This window comes from Trichosurus vulpecula, chromosome 7 (assembly GCF_011100635.1).
Source record: "Trichosurus vulpecula isolate mTriVul1 chromosome 7, mTriVul1.pri, whole genome shotgun sequence".
NCBI lineage: Eukaryota > Metazoa > Chordata > Mammalia > Diprotodontia > Phalangeridae > Trichosurus > Trichosurus vulpecula.
The window spans coordinates 154,937,261-154,965,239 of NC_050579.1; the positions used below are offsets into that span (position 1 = coordinate 154,937,261).

The 27,979-nt window shown below is 37.0% G+C and overlaps 1 protein-coding gene across 2 annotated transcripts in view; it reads left to right on the forward strand.

The window, feature by feature from the left end:
* REV3L (REV3 like, DNA directed polymerase zeta catalytic subunit) overlaps positions 1-27,979 on the forward strand; it is a 273,850-nt gene that overhangs the window by 92,417 nt on the left and 153,454 nt on the right. For both annotated transcript variants that reach the window (XM_036766365.1, XM_036766364.1), the window contains exon 2: positions 18,199-18,388. In XM_036766365.1, coding sequence (XP_036622260.1) covers positions 18,199-18,388 — 190 coding nt within the window. The remainder of the gene's footprint in view (positions 1-18,198; positions 18,389-27,979) is intronic.

Here is a 27,979-nt window from a genome sequence, read left to right on the forward strand (position 1 = left end):
AACTGTAGCAAAAACAGTTAACATCAATAAATCAACTTTATTTTCCTTTATATCTTTCTTTATAATTAATAATATTTTATTTTCTATTTTAAATTATGATTATTAAGGCTACTAAAAATACAGATAGGGCATTATATGTATTTCATTTATAAGAACAAAGAGCTAGAAGGGACTTGGACCTCAAAGGTCATCTGATCCCACTCCCTCATTTTTAGGTGAGGAGTCTGAGGTGAGGAAACATTTGATGTGAAGTGACTTGCCTAAGGTCGTAGTTGATACTGACAAAGGTGAGATTCCATACCGGTTGTTCTGACTGTGGATCACTGAATGTTCTTTCTATCTCACCACAGGGTATTCAGGAACCACCTATCAATCTTGACTTTACTGTTACTCTTTTTTGGTGTATTTCCTTTTTGTTTGTACCTAACATCGAATAAGAAATTAATATATTTGGGGTGTTTGGGGAGGCTCAGAACTTGTGAAGTCATCTGTATAGGCACAAATGAACTCCTACCAAAGCAGATCAGTAATTGCTTTGCCACTAATGGTCTTAGAGAGTTGCCTGTGGCACTGACACTGAGTGACTTGCCCAGGATCATACAACTATTATGCGTCAGAGGTGGGTCTTGAAGCCAACCTTTCTGATTTGGAGACCATTTATTTCTCTTTGAAAATGAAAATTTGGGAATATTAGTTAACAAATACCCATCCAGATGCTTTTAAAGCAAAAAATAGAAAGCTTGTACTCATGTTTCTTTTGAGTGTTATGATTGGATTTTAGCAGAGAAAGAGAATTTTAAAACACAGTAACACTTCCCCACCACTTATCCAGTAATCATATTTCCATCAGTTTTAACACTGAAATAATCAAAAACCTAGAAATAATCACAAAAACCTTTAAGGATAGTAAAAATAATAATAGCAAAGTACAAGCACATTATGCCAGTTTTTTTCTCAAAGAGCAAGTTTGACCCAAGGCAAAACTTAAAAGTAGTTAACATTTGTTCCTAACTATGAAACATTCTCTGTACTTTGAAACTTCTATTTTTTCTAAGTCACTAATGAAATTAGGTGCCGGAAAGAGATCAGTATAATTAAGCTAATTAATAATAATGTGTAAAAAAAAATCATAGCCATTTGCCAAGGGAGAAATCAGTGGACAGGTGACTCTCATTGGTAGAATATCATGAAAACGTGATAAAGTTTTTCCAAGTAGCATGGGAAGAAGTATTGGGCAGAGAGGTGTCTCTGGCCCCTTGTAAATCATACCATGTAGTCAGTAATCTGCTCATTAAGTACTTACCTGACTTCCTCATTTATGTTACTAGGACCTCCATTCCTAGAGTAACTAGGTCTCGAAAGCTTTGAAATATCTCTCATTATTCTCTTTCCCAACACCTACCTTCTGAGTCATATTGTGTCTCTATAATGTCTTTCATGTTTATCTTGTCCCTAGTTTGGGCTCATCACTTCATGCCTGGACTAACTACTGTAATTACCTCCTTATAACTAGTTTCTCTGTTTATAGACCCCTGCCATATCTAGTCCATACTGCACATTTGTGAGATTAGTTTTCCTAAAACAGTTTTGACTATAATCTATCTTAGCTTAAAATTTTTGGTAGCTTCCTATTCCCCACAGGATAAAGTTCAAACTTGGGTTTGCATTGAAGATCTGACATCATCTCTCCCTACCCTACATATCTAACCTTACCTCCTACAATAGCCCTCTTCATACTTTTTACTTCTGCTCACTGAAGTAGAACACATTTTGTACATTCTTGCCTCCGTTCTTTGACTTCCCCAGTCACTTATGCCCCTGTCCAATTTTTTCTCACACGTCAAAATCCAACTCAAATCTGATTTCTTTCATGATGTCTTCTCTAAGCAGGGTACCCCATTCTTAATTTGAACTCCTATAATTTTGTCCCTGCTGCTCATTTGATAATTAGAATCATGTATTGCTTTCTCAAACAAGGCAGTTCATCTTCTGACTCAGGCATTTTTATTTTCACTGACTGTCCCTCAGACCTAGAATTCTTCCTTCCTCATCTCTACCTCCTAGATTCCCTGGCTTCCTTCAAGTCCCAGCTAAAATCTCACCTTCTACAAGAAGTCTTTCATAGTCCCCCTTAAAGCTAGTATAGAGATTGATTATCCCCAAATTATATTTTTATATAATTTGTTTGTATGTAGTTTTTTGTATATCATCTCCCTCTTCAGACGGTAAGCTTCTTGGAGAGCAGTTTCTGTCTTTCACCTTTCTTTGTATCTTCAGCTCTTAGCACAGTGCCTGGCACTTTAGTATACACTTAATAAATGTTTATTGAATGACTCCCTACCGTCTAGAAATGTATGTGCTATACGGGGAGAGATATAAAATATATAAAGTAAATATATATATAAAGTAAATATAAAGTAAAGTAAATATAAATATATAAGGTAAGTAAATAAAAGATAAATCAAAACTTTTTTTTAAAAAGTGATTTATTAAATTAACCAAGGGAAATGGGAAAAGTCTCTTGTAGGAGTCAGCGCTTTAGCTGAACCTTGAAGTCAGCAAAGGGGTTCTAGAAGCAGAGGAAAGAGAGAGAACATTCTAGACACTAGGGGCAACTTGAGGCAATGAGGCAAGAGATAAAATGCCCTCTATTTGGGAACAACAAATAGGCTAGTTTGGCTCAATTGTAGTATTCTTGAGGGTCTGGAAAATTAAGCAGGAGGCTTTTGTGAAGAAAGGAAAGTGCCAAACAGGTGAGTTTAAATACTCACCTAGAGGCAATAGAGAACTACTGAAACTTCCTGAGAAAGAGTAAAAAACCTTTGTTTTAGGAATATCAATTTGACAGTTGAACAGAGGGAGGATTAGAGGCAGGAAGGGAACAAGCATTTACTAAGTACCCACTGTGCTAAGCACTTTACAAATATTATCTTACTTGATTCTCACAACAATCTTGTGAGATAGGTGCTGTTATTATCCTCATTTTAATGTTGAGGAAACTGAGGCAGAGCAATTAAATAACTTGCAACACAGAAAGGATTAGACAGGGGACAGGCTCTTATTAGGTACATGTTATGTGTAGCATAACATAACATAACACTGTGCTAAGCACTGGGATTACAAATACTGTATTTGTAAAAACACAATCGGTCTCCTCAAGGAGTTTACAGTTTAATGGGGGAAGACAACACACAAAAAGAAGCTGAAAAGTGGGGGTTGGGGAGAAGTAGCCAAAGAGGGGGCATGATGAAGAAGTCAGAGAAATCTAAAAATAGTGTACCCAGGTGAGAAATGAGATGTCTGAACTGAGTTTTCTCCTTAGAAGAAAGTTTGGCATTCTTTGCCTCACCCTCTAATTCAGGGCTTCTTAAATTTTTCCCTCTCATGACCACTTTTCACCTAAGAAATTTTTATGCAACCCTGCATATGTATGTATATAAAATAGGTATACAAATGAAGCATGTACTGATAATAAATCATAAAGAAATTTATTTTAAAACAATTCTTTGGTATACATATAATTTTACCATTTATTAAAGACAAAAGCAAATTTGCATACTAATGAGATGGATGTGCGTGTTTATTTTTACATTAAGAATTAAATCTTGGAATATTTGATACTGAAGGACTAGAGCATTTTCAGCATTTTTCAGGGTTGATCATATTTTGATTTTATAATTGTCATTGCTGAGAACATCACTTCACATAAATATGTAGTACAAAATGGCAGAAGTATGTTTAGGGCCATTTCAGAAATTGTTGGAAATTCTGTCCTAATCCCAAGCCAAAATTCAATTAATGATTTTTAGGAAGCTCAAGTTTTAAACCTGTCACTTGATAACTCAGCAAATTCTCCTTGAACTTTTAATGACAGATGACTGAGGTTTTTTATTTCAATTGAGTATGATTTATGAACCAACTTAGTTTTTTCGAATCAAAATTTGAAGGGAAATATTTTTTTAAACTCTGTCTCTAGGCACTTGAGATGATCAATTATAACTTACAATTAAATCTTTGGGAAGGTTATTTTCAATTATAAAATCATCTTTCAAAAGAACCATTTTCCACCCTGTTCTTCCATATGTTAACTTTTAAAGTAAAACTTCCAATTTTATCTTTTAACATAAATATGTTACAGTTTTTCCTTGAAGCAACATGTTTAAATTATTGAGTTTTTTGAAAATATCCAACAAATAACAGTTTTGAAAGCCATGAGTCATTATGAAAAAAATTAACAAAATTGGATTTCTCCTCAGTCAAAAATATAACAACTTCATCTTTTAATATCAATAATTTTAAACTTAGCCCTCTTAAGAGCCACCTTACCTCTGCATGTAGTAATAAGCTTTTGTAATTGGAGTCCATATCTTTCCAAAGGTTTCAAAACAAATGATTGTTAAGAGTTATGGCTTTCAATGAAGTTAATGGTTTTGATAGGATTGCAATGCACAAAATCTGGTGATTTTTTTTTTTTTTGGCTATGAGTGCCTCCCAGTGGATCATGCAGTGAGTAAAAGCGATATGTTTATTGCCACCAGCTTTAACTTTTGCTACAAATACAGCATTCTCACCTATCATTGCTCCATCAGTCTGTACAGACTACAACACAATTTTTTTCCACTGTAAACCTTCATTGGTGAAAAATTCATCTATTTAAGATATATATTTTCCCCTCTTGTGTGCCCTTCCAAAGGGTGACAAAACAATACTTCCTCATGCATACTTCCTTCATAAACATATCTTACATAAAGTGACAACTGTGACATGTTACAAATATCAGTTGTTTCATCTAACTGTATTACAAACTTTGGGCTGCCCTTAAGCCTGAAATAAGCTGCTGGATTGGTCATTACTAATTTCAGAAATTCTTTTGGAAACAATATCATTCAATAAAAGAATTTGTAAATTTCATCCCTGTACTGTTTCCCATGAACTATTTCTGACATTTTAATAGCAGCAGGTAACATGAGATCTTCTATTGCATAGGGCTTTTTAGTTTTTGCAATTAAATAAGAAGTTTCATAAGGTGCAATAAATATTGTTCGTTGACAGTAGCACACTTCTCAAAACATTGTTTTTCTTTATTTGAAGATTTTAGAAGTTGTTCAAAATATTCCTTTGGTTTATTGCAGTATGCTACATGCTTAGTATTAAGGTGTTGTTTTAGTTTGGCTGGTTTCTTGCTCTCTGCAGCCAAAACTTCATTACAAATTAAGCAAAGAGTTTTTTCCACACCGTCATCATTATTAGAAGTAAATCCATATTGCAAAAATGATTCAACATATTTTTTTTCTTATCAATTTAGATGTGCTACAACTTGGTAGCAAAGACACTGTTGCATTGTCATCACTGTTTTTACCTCTTCTGTCTAAATTTAGCCTCTTATCCATAACCTAAAATTTCTTTTTGTCCTAAAGTGTAAATATTGCTAGTAATTTCTCAAATAAAAACTAGCTTTAGAGTGCGAAATTACATTTGTTTGTGCTTAATTTAAAAAATTGATTTCACACTTACATACACATGCAGAGATGATGGTGGAGAAATATCATTAAAGGGCTTTTGTCTTTACTTGCTACAATTAAACACTTATGTTTCTGTAAAAGGAGATAACTTTAATTTTTAAAATCAAACATTCTAACACAATACAATCCAAAGAGATACTAATTTGATACGTAGGAATGACAGTAGGAAAATATTGTCTTTGTTTTCCATAATTAAACTATTATGTTTCTGTAAAAGCAGAAAACTTTGTACGTACAGTAAAAACATTGCAATTCATAACATACTACAATAGTCTTGAATCTGAGTCGAGGTGTTTCTGGCAGCATTTGTTGGCATTATGTGGCATGACAGCATGTGCAGTGCAAAGTGCTCATATTGTATATTAAGAACAAATGTTGCAGTGAAGTTGGGTGGTGCAAGTGCTGCCAGAAACACCTTGGATTCATTATGCATTTGATTTTGAATTAATATTTGGTCATTGTGCATTCAGAAAGTTGCCAAATTTTCGTGACCCCCCCCCCATGTTCAGTTATGTGACTTCATATTGAGTGATGACCCACAGTTTAAGAAGCGCTCCATCAAAGGCAGAGGGTAGCCATGAGATGGAACACCAAGACTGATTGAGATCTTACAGGATAATGAGGTTATCATACTTTTATGAGTCTAGGCAAGAGGTGATGAGGGTCTGAACTAGATTGGTCTTGAAGGAGATGGATAGGAGATGTTATGAAAGTAGAATTAACAATGCTTAGGAACTGCTTGGATATAGGAGAGTGGGGTGAGTGAAAGTGAAGCTATATCTTTGTCTTGAACTGTTATTTAGAACTTAAATACTTGACCATTTGTGTCATGGTCTCTCTTCCTTGATTATAAGTTCTTTGAGGGCAAGTACAAATTTTCATGGTCCACTTACTATATTCTTAACGTACCATCAGTCTCCGTGAAACATCCCAGGTCCCCCTCTCCATCCTACCCCCAGACACTTAAGACTTTAGCACAGTGCCCTGAACGTAATCTTGTACTTGACCTAATCTATTCTTTTGGTACTTTTAGGCTACCTTGATGTTTTAGCTTTTGTTATACATGTCTTTTACTTTGTCCGAGTAGATCATAAAATAATTGAAAAGCAGGTATTATGTCCTATTTCTGTTTGTCTCTCCATTATCTGTCTGAGTATTTTGTACATAGTAAGTACCAATAAACATTCTTGGATGATGATGGTCAGCCCTCAATAAATGTCTGCTTTGTATTTTAAGATGAATTAAGGTGTGTATGAAAAGCCACACCACAGAATTAAATATATCTAAAAAAGGGGATCATACATACATATGCATATATATGTATATATGTACATATACACATACACTTGTAATAAAATAAAATTTCTCACCCTTTGTTAAGGGAAATAGTTCTAATTCATCTTTAAACTGTTTTAGACTAAAGAGAGAAATAATATCAGCATTTCAATATACAAAATTAAAAAAAAATTTGGAATAAATAGAAAAATAGGATCATGGTATCTCAACAATACCGAATTACCCTAATTTTTAAATTAGAGAATAGAAATAAATATACCATACTTATTCTAATTATAAAACATTTCTTCTCTTAGAGGCTTTTGTTAATCTTTGAGATTCTTATCCTAAAAAATAGAATTTCACCCAGAGGTACAAAATAATCAATAGAATGGTTAATAATTGTAATGTATAACTCAACATCTCTTCCTTTAGCAATGCTTCTTGTTTGGAAAAAAAAGTACAGGTCAAAGTGAAAGATTGTTTTAAAATCAAGACAGAATATTTTTGTAGGAGAAATTGACATAATTTGCAAAAGATTGAAAAATAGTGTTTATATTTGGGATATTCTTTCTTTTTATAAATCTAGCCAGAGACAAACTCTCTAACCTTAAAGTCATCCTGGGATTATGGAGAGGTTGTAGGGATACAGGAGAAGAGAAGGGTTAGGGATACAGGAGAAGAGAATGGTCATGGGCTTACTGAGCAATTTAAATAACAGGAAGAGATATAATTGTACTATTTCCTTTCTTGAATTCTAGATCTAAGTACTAAGCATGTCCCTGTGTAGAGGTAATAGCAGAGCTGAGACCAAGGTATGTAGAAATGTAAGAAGGTGCTTATAGGAAGGAAGCAAAAGAAAGAAGAATGTTCTGGTTGTGTTAGAGGCATATGTATTTCATTATTGCCAGGTGCTTTCACACACATTTCATTTCATGCCAGTGATTGTACTTCATTCTTCACTTCTAGAGAAATACATTGGTTTTTTATGAAAGTGGGAATGGTGTTTTAATGGCAAGCAAAGTGGGGTTTTTGCTGGATTGAATGTGTGTTGAGTTTTAGCCAATCAGAGACTTGTATGTGCCTTGAGTTCTAGCCAATTAGATGTGCATGAATTCAACCAATCAGAGACCTGGGTTCTAGCCAATCAAATGCCAGCTAGAACTGTATGTAGGGAGAGCCCAGAATGTGAAAGAAGCAGACACCTAGAGGGCATTGAAGAGAAGATAGGGAGAGAGAGCTGCCTGCGTTGAGAAGAGATGAAGAAGAATGAGCTGTGACTGTTGAGCTGAGGGGAAACCTAAAAGATCTGGGAGGAGACCTCTAGGGCAGAGAGAAGATCTCTGAGAGCGAGGAGACCTTTGACGGAAGGAACTTGCTGAAGGAGCCTCCGAACTTTGAAGGTGAGTGCAGGCCAGTGGATCTGTAGGGCAGAGACCTACCCATGGGAAGAAGCCACTTTTGAGAGCTGTTAAAAGTGAACTAAGCTGTTAACACAGAGCATCTGGACTTTGGAGGTGAATTGAGATGGTGGTGTTGATAGTGTGTGTTGCCGCCCTGTTTAGCCTCATTTTCCCAGAAACAGAAGCTGTGGGCAGGAACCCCCTGGATCCTGCTGTCAGGGCAGGAGCTTGGAGTGGAGCAATAGTGGTGAACTGAGACCTGGTGCAGGAGTAGAGAGCTGCCTACATGTGAATCCAGTGGTGAGTTGGAAGCAGTCAGCCTACAGAGGAAGAGCCAAGGGACTTGGAAGTCAACCTGGAGTCAAGATGAAAGAGAAATTTACTTTGATGTCTCTTCTAGTTCTTCTCAGCACTAGGGCATTCAAGTGCCTTTGATTGAATCAAGAGTCTTTGGTGACCTGCTTAAGTCACAAGAAAGCCTAAATCACAGGAGTTTGAATCACATGGTTGTGATGCCCTTTGACCCTGAAGAAGTGTATAGATATACTCTGAGGTTAGCATTTTGTTTTGGGGGCTCACTCATTGGAAGAGTATTTGTGTGGAGACTCTGGGTAGCCATTATGGAGCTACCTGGCTTTGAAAAACCCAGATGTTGGGTGTTTCTCTCTCTGGTAACTGTGTATGTAATGTCTTAGACAGCTAGAACCCTGTCTGCTGATTTGTGTTATTTTGCTCTGTTTGTATAATTTCTGCTTGTAATTTCTGTTGTGTTTTCTCTGAAGTTCAGGGTGCTGACTTTTTCCCCCGAACTAAGTGAATGATATATGTATGTTTGATTAAAGTAAGATTACAAGCTCCTTAAAGTTTCTTTCCTTAGAAAAGCAGATCAAAGAACCTGTGCTAGCAACCCTCCTGTGTGCTGGTGTTATTAGCCTTATACCTCCAAAGCAGCTGCAAGCAGCATTGTTGTTACAGGTGTGAAGTACCTCCAGTTATATTAGGCAAAGTCAGTGGGAAAAGATATTTCATATGGGGGCAGGGTTCAATGAAGAAGGTGGAACAGAACAAATAGGGAGGATCTTACATCAGGAACAGCAGTGGTGGGGTAGGGGTCATCATGTTCCTGCTGGTGTTTTGCCTTGTGTGTTCTGGGACTAGGCTAGGGGCTAAATATAGCAACATGTTGTCTGCAGCCTGGACTGAAAGTTCCAATTGTAATAGTCTCTTTATGAACTAAGCAAAAGCAGCAAAATATTTTACTTCCCCACAGCTATTTATATCCAGTACTTGCTGCTAGCAGGTGTTTCAGTATGGTTTTTCTCACACTTTCTGTAACCTGTTTCTATTTATTAATTTTGTTTTCATATCAAAAACACGATTGCTCTCTGTTGCATGTCTATGTATTCATTCTGTACTAGGGGAAAAGAAATGGAGGGTGCCAATGGCTAGCTGGAAATGCATAGAATGTAATCAGGCTGTGGCCCTAACTCTCTGTCCTTAGTAATAGAGTTGTTTTTTTTTTTCTTTTAAAGAGGGAATCCACAAGATGTATGTTGACAGCATTTCAGAGTGGTGATTTTTATTAATAGCCTTTATTTTTAAGCTGCTAAGATAGCAGATATAACCACATGATCTAGGATAAATTGGCCTCTAGGCTGAAGCTGAATGAAATACTGTAACTAGAATGAGGTCCTTAGCCCACAGGAGCAAATCTCTGGTCTCCCAGGAAGTGCTAGTATGGTCATACCCTCATTCTCCCTGGGAAGGCAGAAAGTTGTGGTTTGGAAAGAATCAGCTTTATATCAGTTTTATCCTGTTAGAAAGGAGAAAAAAAGAGGACTGAGTGCTCAGCCAAACTTTGTTACAGGGACAAGTGCCAGTTACATTGTTATGCACTAAAACTCATCTTTTAGAAGGTTTGCTGTGGAACAAGAAAATCACCAAATTTCAGTTCCTAAGCTTAGGAATTGCTCGTAGGTCACAGAATTAAATCAAATAAATAATTTATCAAGAGCCTACTTTGTATCCAGTACTATATTTGGACTTTTAGGAAATGGAATGTAGAAGAGACAATCCCTCAATCATAAAAGTTTCCAAATAAAAACCAGTTAGCAACCTAAACATGAAATTTAGGACCTTCTTAAATCTTAGATCTTGATGTGATTTAGCCTTGTGTTACATTTGTAATTTTTAGTTTTACTTTTAAATTAGTGACTTAGTAGATAAAGGTAGACTTTTCTTCAGAGATTTCTCTAGCCAGATTTTTTTTTCTTGTTTTAAAGAATTATCGAGCCAATTTGCTTTTAACTTGCTGAGCTCCTAATATCTTTGTCTAAAGTAATTTTTTTTTCAAAATATACCAGAAAACTGTTGATTTTAAACTAATAGGTTCCTTTATAAAAAACTTAAAAACTACTAAAATGATTCATCATTCTGGCTTAAAGATGAGAATCTAAAGAAACTTTTATAAGGAAAGATACTATTTTTGGCTAAGATGTAATGAACATTTTTCTTAGAAAGTCTACTGGAAAACATTGTTAACAGTTTTCATTTTTTCCATGATAGGTTTTTTCCAATCCAAGATAGATAAATATGACAGCATATGTTTATAGACTGTCCTGTGTGGGCTTCCCAGCAGCATACAGTTTAAAAAGCTTCATACCACTGTGAACATCTGGAGAAATATTGATTTACTTTCTGTAATCACAATAGCAAAGTATCAAATAGCAACTTATTTCAAATTCAGTTGAATATGAACTTTGGATAACTTGACTAATTTGTTGGATACTTGATTTATTATTGTAAAAGGATTTGCAAATTGTTTTGCTACTCTTGTGTTAAATAGAAATTTTGTCCCTTATGTCTGCTTCCACTATTGCTTCCCCTTCTAGTTTTGAGATTCTGTGATGTCAGCTTGTTTTCCAAAAGGATTCTAACAGTTTTTAATTCCACTAGCAATTAATGAATCTACCTCAGTACATGTCAGACACCAGCACTAGGACCCAGGCTCATCACCAGGTAAGCTGCAGACCCCCTACAGCCTCCAGCGGCACCAGCCACCCCCTCCTCACTCCCTTAGTGCTGCATCAGACATGAGGTTCCCTTGTGGACCTTGGCAGCATCAGTGCAGCACTAGGCAAACATCCAGGGCCTGCAGTCCTTGGCACAAGAAGCCTGAGACAGTGCCCCTTCCACCCTAGAAGGAGAACTCAAATTTAAAAGGAAGGAAAAAGGCCAAAAAGAACAAAAAAGGAATCTGACCATAGAAGGTTATTATGGTGACATGGAAGACCAAGAAGCAAACTCAGAAGAGAACAATAATATCAAAACCATCTATGGGTGGAACTCAAGAAAAATGGGAGGTGTCTCAAGCCCAAAAAGAGCTTGTGGAAAGAGCTCAAAAAGGAGCTCAATCACATAAGAGGGAAGAAAAATTGGGAAAAGAAATGAGAGTGATGCAAGAAGATGATGAAAAAAGAGTCAACAGCTTAGAAAAAGAAAACAACTGCTTAAAAGTATAAGTAGTCAAGTGGAAAAATCTACTAAAGAAAACAACTCCCTAAAACAGTTGGCCAAATGGAAAAAGGAAATACAAAAGCTAACTAACTTAAAAGTTAGAATTGGGCAAGTAGAAATTAATGACTGTATGAGACATTAAGAATTAATCAAACAAATTGAAAAGAATGAAAAAGAGAAGAAAATGCAAAATACCTTATTGGAAAAACAACTGACTTCGAAAATAGATCCAGGAGAGACAACGTTAGAATCATTGGACTACCCGAAAGCCATAATCAAAAGGAGGACCTAGACAGCATCTTTTAAGAAATTATCAAGGAAAACTGCCCTGATCTCCTGGAATCAGAGGGCAAAAAAGGCATTGAAAGAATCCAGTGCTCACCTCAGGAAAGAGATCCCAAAATAAAAGCTCCAAGGAACATTGTAGCCAAATTACAGAACTATCAGGTCAAGGAAAAATATTGCAAAGTAGCCAGAAAGAAACAATTCAAATATGGGGGAGCCACAGTCAGGATTACATAGGACTTAGCAGCTGAAGCATTAAAGGATGGAACATGATATTCTGGAAGGCAAAGGAGCTAGGACTACAACCTGAAACAGTAAGGCAGTAATAACAATGTAGATGATAATTGTCAAAATGCCTATGTAGTTCTGTATTGCGAAGTATCGAGACTCTCCACATAGAAGGTAGAAGAAGCAAACCATTTATTCAGACACCAGAGAACCATATCCCACAACCAAACGCTAAGCTCCCACAACCAGTCAGTCCACTTCATTATAACAGCAAGGAACCCAAAACATTCAATACAGAATATCACAACGTGGAGCCTCACCATCCCAAAATCTCTCCGACCCCTTGCTGGGGTCTTCCCTAAAACAAACTCACAGTACAGCTAAGTCAGCCTGTTCAGCTCTAACAATCACGAGGGCAGCCATTAGAAGCCACCAGCAGCCATAACATCTTTTTCTCTCTCTCAGCATTTTCTGTGACTTCCTTTTCCTGTCAGGAAGCTCCTCCCACCATGTAACTTAGACTTCCTGTGATGTAAGCAGGTCACATGACCTATTAATGGGTGGGAAAGATCTTCAAATCAAAATTGCTAATATACAACCAAGAATCACCTACCCAGCAAAATTAAGCATAATACTCCAAGGGAAAAAAATAGTTATTTAGTGAAATAGAATGATTTCAAGCTTTCATAAGGAGACCAGAATTGAACAAAAAATTTGATCTCCAATATCAAGACCAAAGAGAAGGCTTAAAAAGGGGGAAAAGGAAAAGAAAAAACAAGGGATTCAATGGAGCTGAACTGTTTACATCCCTACATGGGAAAATGATACTTGTAATTCTTAAAAATTTTACCACTAATAGTACAGCTAGAAGGAGTATACATAGAGGGTACAGGTATAAGGTGAATTGGAGAGGATGGCATATCAAAAATGATTAAGGGATGAGAAAGAAGAGTACACTTGGTGCAGAAGGAAGGGAGAGGTAGAATGGGTTGAATTATTTCACATGAAGAGGTGCAAAAAACCTACTACAGTGGAGGAAAAGATGAGAGGGTGGGCTATGGACATAGCTTGAACTTTACTGTCATCAATATGGGCCCAAAGAAGGAATATACACAATCAGTAGTATATAGAAATCTATTTTACCCAGCAGGAAATAGGAGGGGAGGAGATTGATTAAGGGGGTGGGGGGAGGAAGAAACTGAAAGAATAGAGGGCAGATGGGGAGGTGATGGACAGAAGCAAAATACTGTCAAGGAGGGAAAGGGTGAAAGGAGAGAGAGGACAGCAGGAGGAAAAATAGGATGGAGGGAAATACACAGTTAGTAATCATAACCGTGAATGTGAGTGGGATGAACTCAGCCATAAAATAGAAGCAGATAATGGAGTGGATCAAAACATAGAATTCTACTAGGTATTGTTTACAAGAAATACACTTGAAGCAGAGAGACATACAGTAAAGGTAAGGAGCTGGAACAGAATCTATTATGCTTCAGCTGAAGTAAAAAAGCAGGGTTAGCAATCTTGATCCTCAGACAAAGCAAAAGCAAAAATAGACCTAATTAGGAGATAAGGAAGGAAACTACATCTTCCCAAAAGGTACTAGTCAATGAAGTAATATCAATACTAAACATATGTTCACCAAGTGGTATATCATCCAAATTCTTAAAGGAGATATTAAGTGAGTTACAGGTTCATAACCAAACAAGAGGTAGAGAGCATTATAAAATGTAAAATAGATCGTTTTGATTATATTAAATTAAAAAGCTTTTGCACAAACCAATGCAATCAAGATTAGAAGGAAAGCAGAAAGCTGGGAAACAATCTTTACAGCAATTGTCTCTGATAAAGGCCTCATTTCTCAAATATGTAGAGAACTGAGTCAAATTTATAAGAATACAAGCCATTCCCCAATTGATAAATGGTGAAAGGATATGAAAAGGCAATTTTCAGATGGAGAAATCAAAGCTCTGTATAGGCATATGAAGAAGTGCTCTAAATCACTTCTGATTAGAGAAATGCAAATTAAAACAACTCTGAGGAACTACCTTACGCCTACCAAATTGGTTAATATGACAAAAAAGGCAAAATGATAAATTTTGGAGAGGATGTGGGAAAATTGGTTCACTAATGTACTGTTGGTGGAATCGTGAACTGATACAACCATTCTGGAAAGCAATTTGGAACTATGGCCAAAGGGCAGCCAAACTGTACATACCCTTTGATACACCAATACCACTACTACATTTGCTTCCCAAAGAGATCATAATAAAGTAGAAAGGACCTACATGTATAAAAATATTAATGATATCCCTTTTCGTGATGGCAAAATATTGGAAATTGAGGGGATGCCCATCAATTGGGGAATGGCTGAAGAAGCTGTGATATATGAATATAATGGAATACTATTGTGCAATAAGAAATGATGAGCAGGCAGATTTCAGAAAAACCTAGAAAGACTTGTATGAACTGATGCAAAGTGAAATGAGCAGAACCAGGAAAACATTGTACATAATATCAGCACCATTGTGTGATGATCAACCATGAATGACTCAGCTCTTCTCAGCAACACAATGATCCGAGACAAGTACATAGGACTCATAGTCATATAAAAATGAATGCTAAAAATTGTCTTAACATGTACTTGGGGAAAAAATAAAATTACATTTTAAAATTAAATAAAAAACAAAAACTTCTTTATTCTTTTTTGTATAATTACAGTAATTTTGCTTTTTTCATTTTCCTCTCTTTGCTCTACATAACTTTGTAAAAATCTTTCTCTAGTTCTTTGTGTTCTTCATATTTTCATATTTTATGAATCTGCGATCTTCTCACAACTAGGCCATATATTCTCATCTTGAACAATTCTTGCCTGTGTTCTTCTCTAGGTTCTCTGAAGAGTATCTGACCAGTGTGATTTCATGGAAGTACAGCATTTGGGCTGTCCGTCTGTTATTTTTCATTTTATATTTGTCATTTTCATGGTATAGTAATATTCTATTACATTACTATGTCAAAGCTTATTCATAAATCTAGTAGATATTTGTATATCTTCATAAGAGTTTGTACACAATGACCACTCTTGTACATGATAACCAAGCTACTTCTAGCTCTAAATCTATGATTCTGTGACCTACTCAGGTTGGCAGCTTCACTAATATTTTTTGATTCTTCCCTCTCACTCACCTCTATAATGTATCGAACCTCTCATGTCTGTCTCTGTGTGTGTGTGTGCGCGCACGCGTGCACGCATCTTTTTGCTTACCCAGTGATCACACTAGTTTAGAGGAAGTGTGTTTTCGTAGAAAGAACACTGGCTTTGTAGAAGGAATATTTGAGTTCAGATCCCACCTCTGATGCCTACCTTCTTTGACATTGGGCAAGTCATCTAACCTTAACCTCCCTGGGTTTAAGCTTCCTCATCTGTGAAGTAGAAGAGTTAGTTATTCTAGAGCAGACCTGCACAACACGGAGCCTACAGCCTGCTTGTGGCCCGCCAAAGGATTTTGGGTGGCTCGTGAAAAATGTAAGGTTGCCACTGTGCACTCTCCTGTTTGTCATGTGACCTGCAGCAACCAATCATTTTCAGTCTGTCTCTAGTCTAACCTATCTGCAGCCTGAAGAAGTTTAACCTATTTTAATTTTGGCCCCTACCTACTGCCATGTTGTGCAGGTCCGTTCTAGATGCTTCCTGTGGTCCGTTCCAGCTCTTCATCTATGATCCAGTGATCCTAGTTCAGGCTTCTTGCCTGGAAAACTGTAACCACTTCTTAATTGACATCTCTTTTTGCATTCTCTTCTGCTTTCATCTTGCTCTAGATTAATTTTTCAGCTTCTCAAAAAGCAACGAAAACTTTTTCTTTTCTATAGCTCAGTGTGCCAGCTCAAATTATTGGTGTCTTGTACACAAAGGATCATGATGTGTCTCTAATGAAATTTAAAAAGAACATTAACCTTTCATAAAAATATATGTATACATACACACATGTGCACAAATGCACACGCACACACATGCATGCATGCACACACACACACATACATTGATACACTATGGGATACCTAACTCACTCAGCTTTGCTAGGGGCTGAGGTATGTCATTTGGTGAGTTGGTGAGTACAAATTCATATAGCCCACTCCATCTTCCTGTTCCTTGAATACCAAACCATGCTTTTAGCCCTTAACAATCATCTTTTCCCCAACTGTCCTGCACTCCACAACATTTGTCTTGCCCTGCAACTTATAACCATTAGTAGTACCATTGCTTGTAAAAAGTGTTTGTTAATCAACACCCCTGTGGCTCCACTCACCTTCACTGTGACTTCCCAGACCAAAATACATTTCCTTGGCCACCATTCTCCTGTAACTCTTACCTTGTCCCATTAGAATTTAAACTTCTTAAAATGAATGTCTTATATACATATTTATATTCCCAGTTTTTAGGACTCCTTAGTGAATAATAACCACATAATAAATGTTTTTCATTTGTTCATTCATTGTATATTTGAGGTCTTTTCTGTGTGAAGAATTTTTAAATTTTTATACTTTATAAGTATCAATACCGTGGCCAGTTTGTACCTGGAACAAAAAATCCAAATGACTTGTTAATTTTCTTTTCAGCTAGAAGAATCAATATTATATATGGTATTAAAAATGGTTGAAACTGAAGCTATTCCAAGAGAGGCACAAATTATAGTTCTGCAGAAGTTTGTTGGGATTGGTAGTTCAAATCAGGTTATGTTGTGCAGGATAAAATCTCTGTTGCATGATATCCTTTCTCAAATGCTTTTATTTATGGAATTCATTTATACTTTTTTATAGAACCATCTAAAATGAAGTAAAATAGATCTACTTCTTTGCCATCCTGTCATAGAGAACTTGCAACTTCTGGTCTTTTTCTTCCTCTTACTGCATGTTTTTTACTCTCTAATTACTTTCTTACAACTTCCTAGGGAACATATTCTTTAATTACCTGATTTATATTTAGATGTTCAAAAATTCAGTAAGGGGAATTTACAACAATATCTGTTGACCTCCTAACTTCTCAGTTCTGCAAAAGCAAAATTCCCTGTTAGAACACCTGGGTTTTTTTTTTCATTCCTGTTTTCTCAATTCGGTTTTAGAACATTTGCTCTAAACTAATGATATATTAAGTTTTTTTTTTTTAATTGTCTCCTATGTGCATTGCACTGGTCTAGGTAATAGCATATGTGGGGAAAGGTTACGAAAATACTTTTAAATTGTTTTACTAGTGCTAAACCATGAGCAATCATTTTTCCAAATTACACCTGCCTTTTAAAATCCTTTTACTTGTGCACTGATAAGCTGGAAAACATCCAAAGAAGAGTAGTCATCATGGTGAAGTGACTTGAATCTATGTCATGTGAGGATCAGTTGAAGGAACCACAGGTATTTAGCATAGAGCAGAAAAGATCAAAGGAAATATGAGAGCCATCTTCAGATATTTGAGTGGTTGTCACATGGAAGAGGGATTTAGACTGGGTCTGTTTGGCCCTCGAGGACAGAAGTAGGAGTGATAGGTAGTGGAAGAAGCAAAAAAGTCAAAATTTAATTTTGATATCAGAAAAAAAGCTCCTTGTAAATTAGGGCTATCCAAAAGTAGAATAGGCTGCTTCAAAAGATATTGAGTTTCTCCTCATTCTACATCTTCAAATAGAATATGGATGACCATGTGTTGAGTGTGTTGTAGAGGGTAATTATTTGCATAGGGGTTAGACTAGGTGGCCACTGTGGTACTTTCCATCTCTTAAATTCTGTGTTTTGGGAGTTCTTAAGCCCTGTACTATGGTATGAAATACACAGGTGGTACATGTAAGAACTATGAACTGATTCACTTGGTACTTGTATCTCACTTCCCACTTTAAATGACATGGTCATCGAAATTCTGCTACTAGTATCTTTGAAGTTTTCCGTAACTAAAACATATTTTTTTTTCTTATTATGTTTCATCTTAGGCCAGAAGACTTGTCTGCATTTACATGGCATCTTTCCTTACCTCTATGTGCCGTATGATGGATGTGGACAGCAACCAGAAAGATATCTCCGTCAAATGGCATTCAGTATAGACAGAGCACTTAATGTGGCTTTAGGCAGCCCATCTTCCACTGTTCAGCATGTGTTCAAAGTGTCATTAGTATCTGGGATGTAAGTATATGTTGGACATTTTTTAAAATCTTCCATTGACCTATATTTATGTCAATTTTACACAAAGGTAAAGTTATTTCCATTTTAAATTTAGACTCAGGTTTATAAAATGTTTTACTCTTGATTGGTATTTGTATGTCACCTCTAGGTCAAGTCACGCAAGTTGCCCTCTTTGCTATGATTTTTCAAAGTGTTTGTTATAGAAATTGTAATTAGTCAAGTAATACCATTGTTTTATTCTTTCACTTCTTATTTTGTTTTTTGGAGTCAGAGCAATGAATTTTAAAAGACACAACATGGAAAGATAAGGATCTTTCCTGATCTCATGATGCCAACAGTTATCTTGACACTAAATATGATCACTATCTTTAATTTTTTTCTTGCTTTACATCTACTACTCTGCCTGTAGGTGTAATTAGGAATCCTTTTTAGACCTTTATAGAAAAATTAATTGTATAATCATGTTGATTTTTTCTATTATGTTATCCATTATACCATTAACATAAAATTGGAAGTTGATTATCAGAAATAAATGTTTTCACAATTCATTTTACATTATCCTGCTCCAGGCCTTCATTTTCTTTTGCCTTGTTTATTATAATAGCCTAATATATGGTCTACCTGCTTCCAGTCTTTTCTCTTTTCCAATTCATCCTTAACATATCTCCCCCAAATAATCTTTCTACTATTTTAATACAGTGGCCTACCTATGTCCTTACCCTACTTTAAAAAACAAAAACACAAAAACCTTTCAGTGGCCCCTTGTTCATGAAGGATGAAATGTCAGCTCCTTATCCTAGATTTTAAGGCTCTCCAAACTCTGAATCCAAAACAACATTCCAGCTTTTTTTTTTTGCCCTACTCCCTTCACTCACAAATGAATAACATGTTTCATATAATCACTTTTAGAAAGACATTCACATGAAACACTTTATCCAGCAGTTGGTGATGCAGTTCAGAAGAGACATTTGGGCCATATATAGGGATTAGGAAGTCATCTTCATAGAGTTAATCATTGTAACAGTAGGTGGGGGTGGGGGGCAGATTTTGGGGGGGGGTTGAGTTCAGATGAAAAGCTTCAGACCACACAGAGATAGTTTTAAGAAATGTTATTGCTATCATAAAGAGAGGAGGAGAATGGCTGCTTGCAAGAACAATCTCTATGTGCAGCATCTATGCCTACAGGGGCAGCACATGGGTCAAACTTACTTGCTGTTTGAGATAAAATGGCTAGTATGATACCAGCAGGAGACGTCTGAAAGACTAGTAAAGTGAGGGTATTTTATAAACTACCTAATGAGGAATGAAGACCAGGGAATTTGGGAACTTAATCGTGGTGGTACCATCCCAACAGGAGGCTGAAAAGGGGCAGTGTGGGGTGTCTCCCAAATGCACTAGTTTTTACCAGTCGAGGAGCCATGTGATTGAATTAGATGACTGGGATAGTATAAAAAGATAAGAAAAACAGGTAAACAGAAAGAGTTTTGTAACAAACTCACATTAAGGTGGGCAAGTGATAAATGATGATAATTCAACAAGGGAAGCTGAGTTAAGAGGGGTCAGGAGAACCAGAAAAAAAACTGTCACAAAAGCCAAGGGAGGTAAAAGTTTTCAGAAGGAGGTTATGGCAGAGGAAGACTTGGAAAAATTATCAATGAAGAAATTTTTGGGAGCATGGGAGCAAGCAATGTGAGTTGAATGTTGAAATCAGAAACCTGATTGCAAAAGGTTGAGAAGTGATGAAGAGGTGAAAAAGTAGATGCACTGTTTTCTAGGAGATTGGCCATAAAAGAGAAATGAACTATAACTTGATGGGATAGCAGGATCTAGTGGAAGATTTCTATTTTAAGAATGAGGAAATCTGGGAAGATTTGTGGGCAGCTGGGATGAAGCCTAGATAAAAGTTATTAAAAATGAGAGGAAATAATTGAACAGATAAACTTTCAGAGGAGATTGAAAGAGATAGAATTAAGGGACAAAATAGAGGTTTGGGCCTTGGCAAGGAGATGATTCACCTTATTCAGAGTTTAGAACAAAAAGAGGATAAAGAAGAGAGACATAAAAGTGTTTTGGAATGCAGACTAAGTGACAAGAAAGGAGCTCATGGTAGATAACCTCTGCTGAAAGGAAAAGGGTAGAAAGGAGTATGTTGTTGTGTTTGTCCTTCATTTTTGAAGTGGACCATGACATCAGGAAAATGATGACAGTGGACTTTGATTTGAGTGAGGGAGGGCTGTGCAAGGTCACCAGCCTCACTTTCTACTCCAGAGCCATCTGAGTCCAATGGCCTGATATTCATCAGGATTACTGGAGATGGCTCATTTTGAGTGAGGTAGTGCCATTTCAGTGAATAGGCCTCTTTAAGAAGTGAGTCAAGGGATAGTCCCGTTAATTAGAAGAAAGAAATAGAACCAACTGGGAGGGGAAGACCCTCAGGGTTGCTTCTCAAAAGAGGAACAGTTACCATTGACATTCACTCTGATCTAGGAGGGCCCCAAATATAGCCATTAAATGGAGCTTGGGCAGGGACCTATTGTGGTCAAGACCCAGTCTCATTACTCCTCTGCTCACATCTTCAGTAGCTCCTCAATGCCTACTGAGTGAAATTCAAACTACTTGGCCTAGCCTTCAAGGACCTTCACTATGGCACCAAAACATTCCAACTGAGGCAGCTAGGTGGTGCACTGGATAGAGAGCTGGGCCAAGAGTTAGGGAGACCTGAGAAAGGAGTATGTAGGAAAGTTAAGAAGAGGAAGAAAAGTTTTGGACAAACTCTTTAGGAAGTATTGCAGAGAGTTCGTCAGGGAAGAATAAAAGGACCTAAGTACAGCAATGAATGTTCTATTGAGAATAGAAAACATAAGTGTGTAGTGGAACCAGTCAGTAGAGTTAGTGACTTCCTACAGTGGCTTAGAGAAGGTACATGCTATAGGGGATGAAGAGTTGCAATTTGGCAAGACAGAATTAGCAGTAGGACAAAGAGTAAGGGATTACACAGGTAAAGGAGAATGTATAATTGAACTAGTCCATCATAGGATGAAGAGTAATGAGCAGAGGAAAGTGAAGAAAGAACAAGAGTGATAGACTGAGATAACAAGAAGGCGTGGAGGGCCTGGAGATCACTATGACAATTAAGAATTAGTTTAAGAGACAGGGAGAGAGATGAAAGGATAGGACGTTATGTTGAGAGAGGAGAATTTTAGAATCAAGCACTGTTATAAGTGATAATGAGATCTAAGACCAATGGTTGACAAATAAGGAGAGCCAAATCCAGCACACCTCTGGTTTTATATGTCCACGAGCTAAGAATGGTTTTTAAATTTTTAGATATGATAAAATTTAGTTTAAAAACAAAAAGTTATTTCCCAGGCACACCAGAGGGAGGGGGACTGGCCATAGTTTGCTGTCCCTGTTTCTAAGGTATAATCATCCCTGTGGAAAGCTAAGATAGAGTGAAGAAGCAGATCAGGAGAGAGAAAGAGGAGAGGAAGACTGAACCAGATTTTGAACTTCTTGAAAATTAGGCAGAATGACCTCAAGGCTGGTAGATCCCTTGTAACAAGGACACTTGCCTTGTAACAATGTATATCAATAGACGAAATGAACCTGGAAGAATGAGAGTTCTGCTTAGGGATGGTGACAAAGGAAGGATCTAGAAGTGGCTTTGAGAAGTAAGAAGTATGCCTATTTCTCCTAGTACCTGGTATTTTGTTGATATGAGAGAAGAAATATCTAATACTGGAGAAGGTGGCCAGAGATCTTCTAGAGAAAGCAAAATTTTAGTTGATACAAAGAGATTGAAAGACTGTGGGAAGAAGAGGTCTAGACTGAATGAACATTTGTTAATGATGTAATGCAAATTCCAGAAGGAATAACACTAGCGAAAGGGCAGAGAGGCATTAGGGAGTAGTAGAGCACAGATAACCTTACCACATTCTACCTTGTATCATACTTATTTATGAACATGATTTATCCCCTCTATAGCACTGTATTTTAGATTTGGAAGACTTTGGTTTGAATCTGCCTCAGGTGTATACTAGCTCTGTAACCCTGGGCAAATCATTTAATCCCTCTCTATCTCTGTTTCCTCATCTATAAAATGAAGGTTTGGATTTGATAACCTCTCAGATCTCTTTGGGTTCTAAACCTGTGGTACTGTGACTCTGATGCCTCATTGTGAAGTGGAGGTAAGCCTAGCTTCTCAAAAACTGCCAACAGAGGGGGCGGAGCCAAGATGGCCGCATGAAGGCAGCGTCTTACCGGAGCTCTCTCACAAGGTCTGTCAGATTCCTATAAAAAAGTGAATTTGAGCAGATTTGAGAGAGTCAGAAACCGCGAGCAGTCTGCGTGGGGCAAATTTCCGAGCCGGGAGAGTTTGAAAGGCCGGAGGAACGAACCTGCAGGCTCGGAGAGTGCTCGTTGCGGAGCTGCTCCAGACCAAGGCGGAAGCGGCTGGCCGAGAAATCCACGTGGGAGACGGGCTGGGAGAAAGCTGGGCGCCCGAAACCGGCAGAGATCCCCAGGACTCCCAACACAGGACGGCAGTCTGTGGGAGCGACGAGAGGCAGCGCAACGCCACCAGCCGTGAAAACACCCACTCCTGACACCTGCAAAACCCAGGAACTCGGCTTCTTGAATTTCCGGAAGACTCAATGACCAGGTAAAAGGCTCTAACCCCTCCCCCCCTCACCCAGAGAATTCCTCGGGGGAAAAAAAAAAAGAGAACTGAAACAGAGGAGAGAGTAGTGGGGCCTCACAGGACAAATACTAGAAGCAGGGGTCAACGCCAGGAGCCCAGACGTAACCTTGCTCCCCCAGGGGAAGTGCCAGACATCAGCTCAAACAACAAACAGCTGAGACCATTGCTGAAAAGCAAGTGCTGGAGAGCACCCACAGGGAGTGAGACACCAGGAAGCCAGACCCCTCCCCCACACCTCAGGAAACTGAAGGTTTTAATTCTAGACTCACAACCCCCAGAATAAGAAAGCTGGGACAGAGAGCCCAAAGATAGAAATTCGTTGTAACGTCAGGAAAAGGGAAAACAACAAACATGAAGAATACAAAAAAACCGAGGACAACAGATTCTTTTTATGGAGACAGGCAGGATCAAAATATCGATATGGAGGAGAACGGCATTGACAGGGTAGATACATCAGATACCTCAAAAGCTAATATGAACTGGTCTCCAGCCCAAAAAGCACTGCTGGAAGAGCTAAAGGAGGATTTTAAAAACCAAATTAGGGAGGTAAAAGAAAACATGGAAAAAATGGAAAAGTCCCTAAAGAATAAGATTGGCGAATGGCTACGGAGATACAGAATCTAAAGAGAGAAAATGACACCCTCAGAGGTGAAATCAACCAATTGAAAATGGAGGCTCAAAAGCAAAATGTAAACACTAACTCATTTAAAATTAGACTTGAGCAAGTGGAAGCTAATGAATCTATGAGGCATCAAGAAGTAATAAAACAAAACGTAAAGAATGAAAAAATAGAAAAAAATGTGAAATATCTGATTGGCAAAACAACTGACCTGGAAAATAGATCCAGGAGAGACAATTTGAGAGTTATTGGTCTACCAGAAATCCACGATGAAAAAAGGAGCCTCGACAGTATCTTCGAAGAAATTATCAAAGACAACTGCCCAGAGGTCCTAGAACCAGAGGGCAAAATAGTTATTGAAAGAATTCACCGATCACCCCCTGAAAGAGATCCCAAACTGAAAACACCAAGAAATATTATAGCCAAATTTCAGAGCTATAAACTCAAGGAGAAAATACTGCAAGCAGCCAAAAAAAAGCAATTCAAATATCGTGGAACTACAGTCAGGATCACGCAGGATCTCTCAGCTTCCACATTAAAAGACAGGAGAAATTGGAATATGATATTCCGAAGGGCAAAGGAGCTGGGACTACAACCAAGGATCAACTACCCAGCAAAACTAAGCATAATTTTCCAGGCAAGGCGATGGACATTCAATGAAATAAGGGAATTCCAGACCTTCCTGATGAAAAGGCCAGAACTCAATGGAAAATTTGATCTCCAAATACAAAACTCAAGAGAGACATAAAGAGGTAACCAGGGGGAAAAAACCCACAAACCTCATTAACCAATAAGCTTAGGTTGTTTTCATCTTTAAGTGGGATTATATCATCTTATGTATGTTCTTTATGTGTATATATATATATATATATATATATATATATATATATATATATATATATACACACATATATAAGTCATTCTTGTGAATGGTACAACTATTATGACAAATGAAAGGGATATACATAGGTTGTGAATGCCTGTATAAATTAACCGATGTAAAGATATATAAATAAGAGATATAAAGGGAGGGCTATGAGGGAAGTGGTAAGGAGGAAGTAGAAAAGGGTAAATTACACCAAAGGAAGTGGCAAAAAAACATATTATAGTAGAGGGAAAGAAGGGAGGGAGAAGAGCAGTATTTGAGCTTTACTGTCATCTGATCTAGTTCAAGAAGGGAATAACATACTCTGATAAGTTTAGAAATCTAACTTGTCCTACGGGAAGTGGGAGGGAAAGGGGGGAAAAAGGGAGGGGGGAGGGCAGAAGGAAGAGGAGAAGTAGCAAGTGGGTAACGGTTAGATAAGGGAGGGGAATAAAGAGGGAGGGTTAACTGAGGAAAGCGGCGGTCAAAAGCAAAACTTTGTTGAGGAGGAGAAGGGGAAAGGGAGAAATAAAAGCATAAACAGGGGGAATTAGGATGGAGAAAAAGACACAGATAGAAATCATAACCCTGAACGTGCAGGGGATGAACATTCTCACAAAACAGAAGCAGATAGCAGAATGGATTAAAAACCATAATCCTACAATATGCTGTTTACAAGAAACGCATCTGAAACAGGGGGATACACATAGGGTTAAGGTAAAAGGCTGGAGTAAAATATATTGTGCCTCAGCTAAAGTAAAAAAAGCAGGTGTAGCAATCCTAATCTCAGACAAAGCAAAAGTAACGATAGATCTAATTAAAAGAGATAAGGAAGGACATTATATCCTGCTAAAAGGCACCATAAACAATGAAGCAATATCATTGCTTAACATATATGCACCAAGTGGTAAGGCATACAATTTCTTAGAGGAGAGGTTAAGGGAGTTACAGGAAGAACTAGACAGCAAAACTATAATATTGGGAGACCTCAACCTCCCCCTTTCTGAACTTGATAAATCTAACCTCAAAATAAATAAGAAAAAAGTTAAGGAGGTAAACAGAATTTTAGAAAAGGCACATATGATAGACCTCTGGAGAAAACTGAATGGGGATAAAAAGGAATATACTTTCTTCTCAAAAGTACATGGCACATACTCAAAAATTGACCATGTACTAGGGCATAAAAACCTCACAATCCAGTGCAGAAAAGCAGAAGTAGTCAATGCATCCTTTTCAGATCATGATGCAATAAGAATCATTTTTAATAAAGTACCATGGAAAAATAAGCTAAAAACTAATTGGAAACTAAATAATTTAATTCTAAAGAGTGAGTGGGCCAAAGAACAAATCAGAGAAACAATTAATAATTTCATTCAAGAGAATGACAATAATGAAACAACATACCAAAACTTATGGGATGCAGCAAAAGCAGTTCTTAGGGGGAGTTTTATATCTTTAAATGCCTACATGAATAAAATAGGGAAAGAGATCAATGATCTGGGCATACAGCTGAAAAAGCTAGAAAAAGAGCAAATTGAAAACCCCCAATTAAATACCAAATTAAAAATACTGAAAATCAAAGGAGAGATTAATAAAATTGAAACCAAGAAAACTATTGAATTAATAAATAAAACAAAGAGCTGGTTTTATGAAAAAACCAATAAAATTGACAAACCTTTGGCCAATTTGATTAAAAAAAAGAAAGAAGAAAATCAAATTACCAGTACCAAAAATGAAAAGGGTGAGTTCACCTCTAATGAAGAGGAAATCAAAACAATAATTAGGAATTATTTTGCCCAACTGTATGCCCATAAATTTGACAACCTTAGAGATATGGATGAATATCTACAAAAACATAAACTGCCCAGACGAACAGAGAAGGAAGTGAAATTTCTTAATGACCCCATATCAGAAAAAGAAATTGAGCATGCCATCAACGAACTCCCTAGGAAAAAATCTCCAGGGCCAGATGGTTTTACATGTGAATTCTATCAAACATTTAAAGAACAAGTAATTCCAATACTTTGTAGACTATTTGGGAAAATAGGTGAAGAAGGAGTCCTACCAAATTCTTTTTATGACACAAATATGGTACTAATACCCAAACCAGGTAGAGTTAAAACAGAGAAAGAAAATTATAGACCAATTTCTCTAATGAATATTGATGCAAAAATTTTAAATAAAATATTAGCAAAAAGATTGCAGCAACTCATTACGAGAATAATACACTATGACCAGGTAGGATTTATTCCAGGAATGCAAGGCTGGTTCAATATTAGGAAAACTGTTAGCATAATTGACCATATCAACAACAAAACTAGCAGAAACCATATGATCATCTCAATAGACGCAGAAAAAGCCTTTGACAAAGTACAACACCCATTCCTATTAAAAACACTAGAAAGCATAGGACTCTGTGGAACCTTCCTCAAAATTATAAATAGCATCTACCTAAAACCATCGACAAGCATTATTTGTAATGGGGATAAACTAGATGCATTCCCAATAAGATCAGGGGTGAAACAAGGATGTCCATTATCACCCCTATTATTCAATTTGGTACTGGAAGCATTAGCTGTAGCAGTAAGAGAAGAAAAAGAAATTGAAGGAATTAGAATAGGAAAAGAAGAAACTAAATTATCACTTTTTGCAGATGATATGATGATTTATCTAGAGAATCCTAGAGAATCAAGTAAAAAACTACTTGAAATAATAAACAACTTTAGCAAAGTTGCAGGATATAAAATAAACCCACATAAATCCTCAGCATTCCTATACATTACTGACAAAGCCCAACAGCGAGAGATAGAAAGAGAAATTCCATTCAAAGTTACTGAAGGCACTATAAAATATTTGGGAGTCTATTTGCCAAGACTAACCCAGGGCCTATATGAACATAACTATGAAACACTTTTCACGCGAATAAAATCAGATCTAAATAAATGGAGAAATATCAGTTGCTCATGGTTAGGCCGAGCTAATATAATAAAAATGACAATTCTACCTAAATTAATCTATCTATTCAGTGCCATACCAATCGAACTACCAAAAAATTTTTTTACTGAGCTGGACAAAATAATAACAAAATTCATTTGGAAAAACAAGAGGTCTAGAGTATCTAGGATATCAATGAAAAGATATGCTAGAGATGGTGGCTTAGCCACACCAGATATTAAACTGTACTACACAGCAGCAGTCATCAAAACTGCCTGGTACTGGTTAAGAAACAGGGGTGTGGATCAGTGGAATAGGATAGTTACACAAATAGGTGAAATCAACAAGTTTAGCAATCTACTCTTTGATAAACCCAAAGAGGCCAGTTTCTGGGCTAATAATTCACTATTTCACAAAAACTGTTGGGAAAATTGGAAAATGGTAGGGCAAAAACTGGGCATAGACCAATATCTT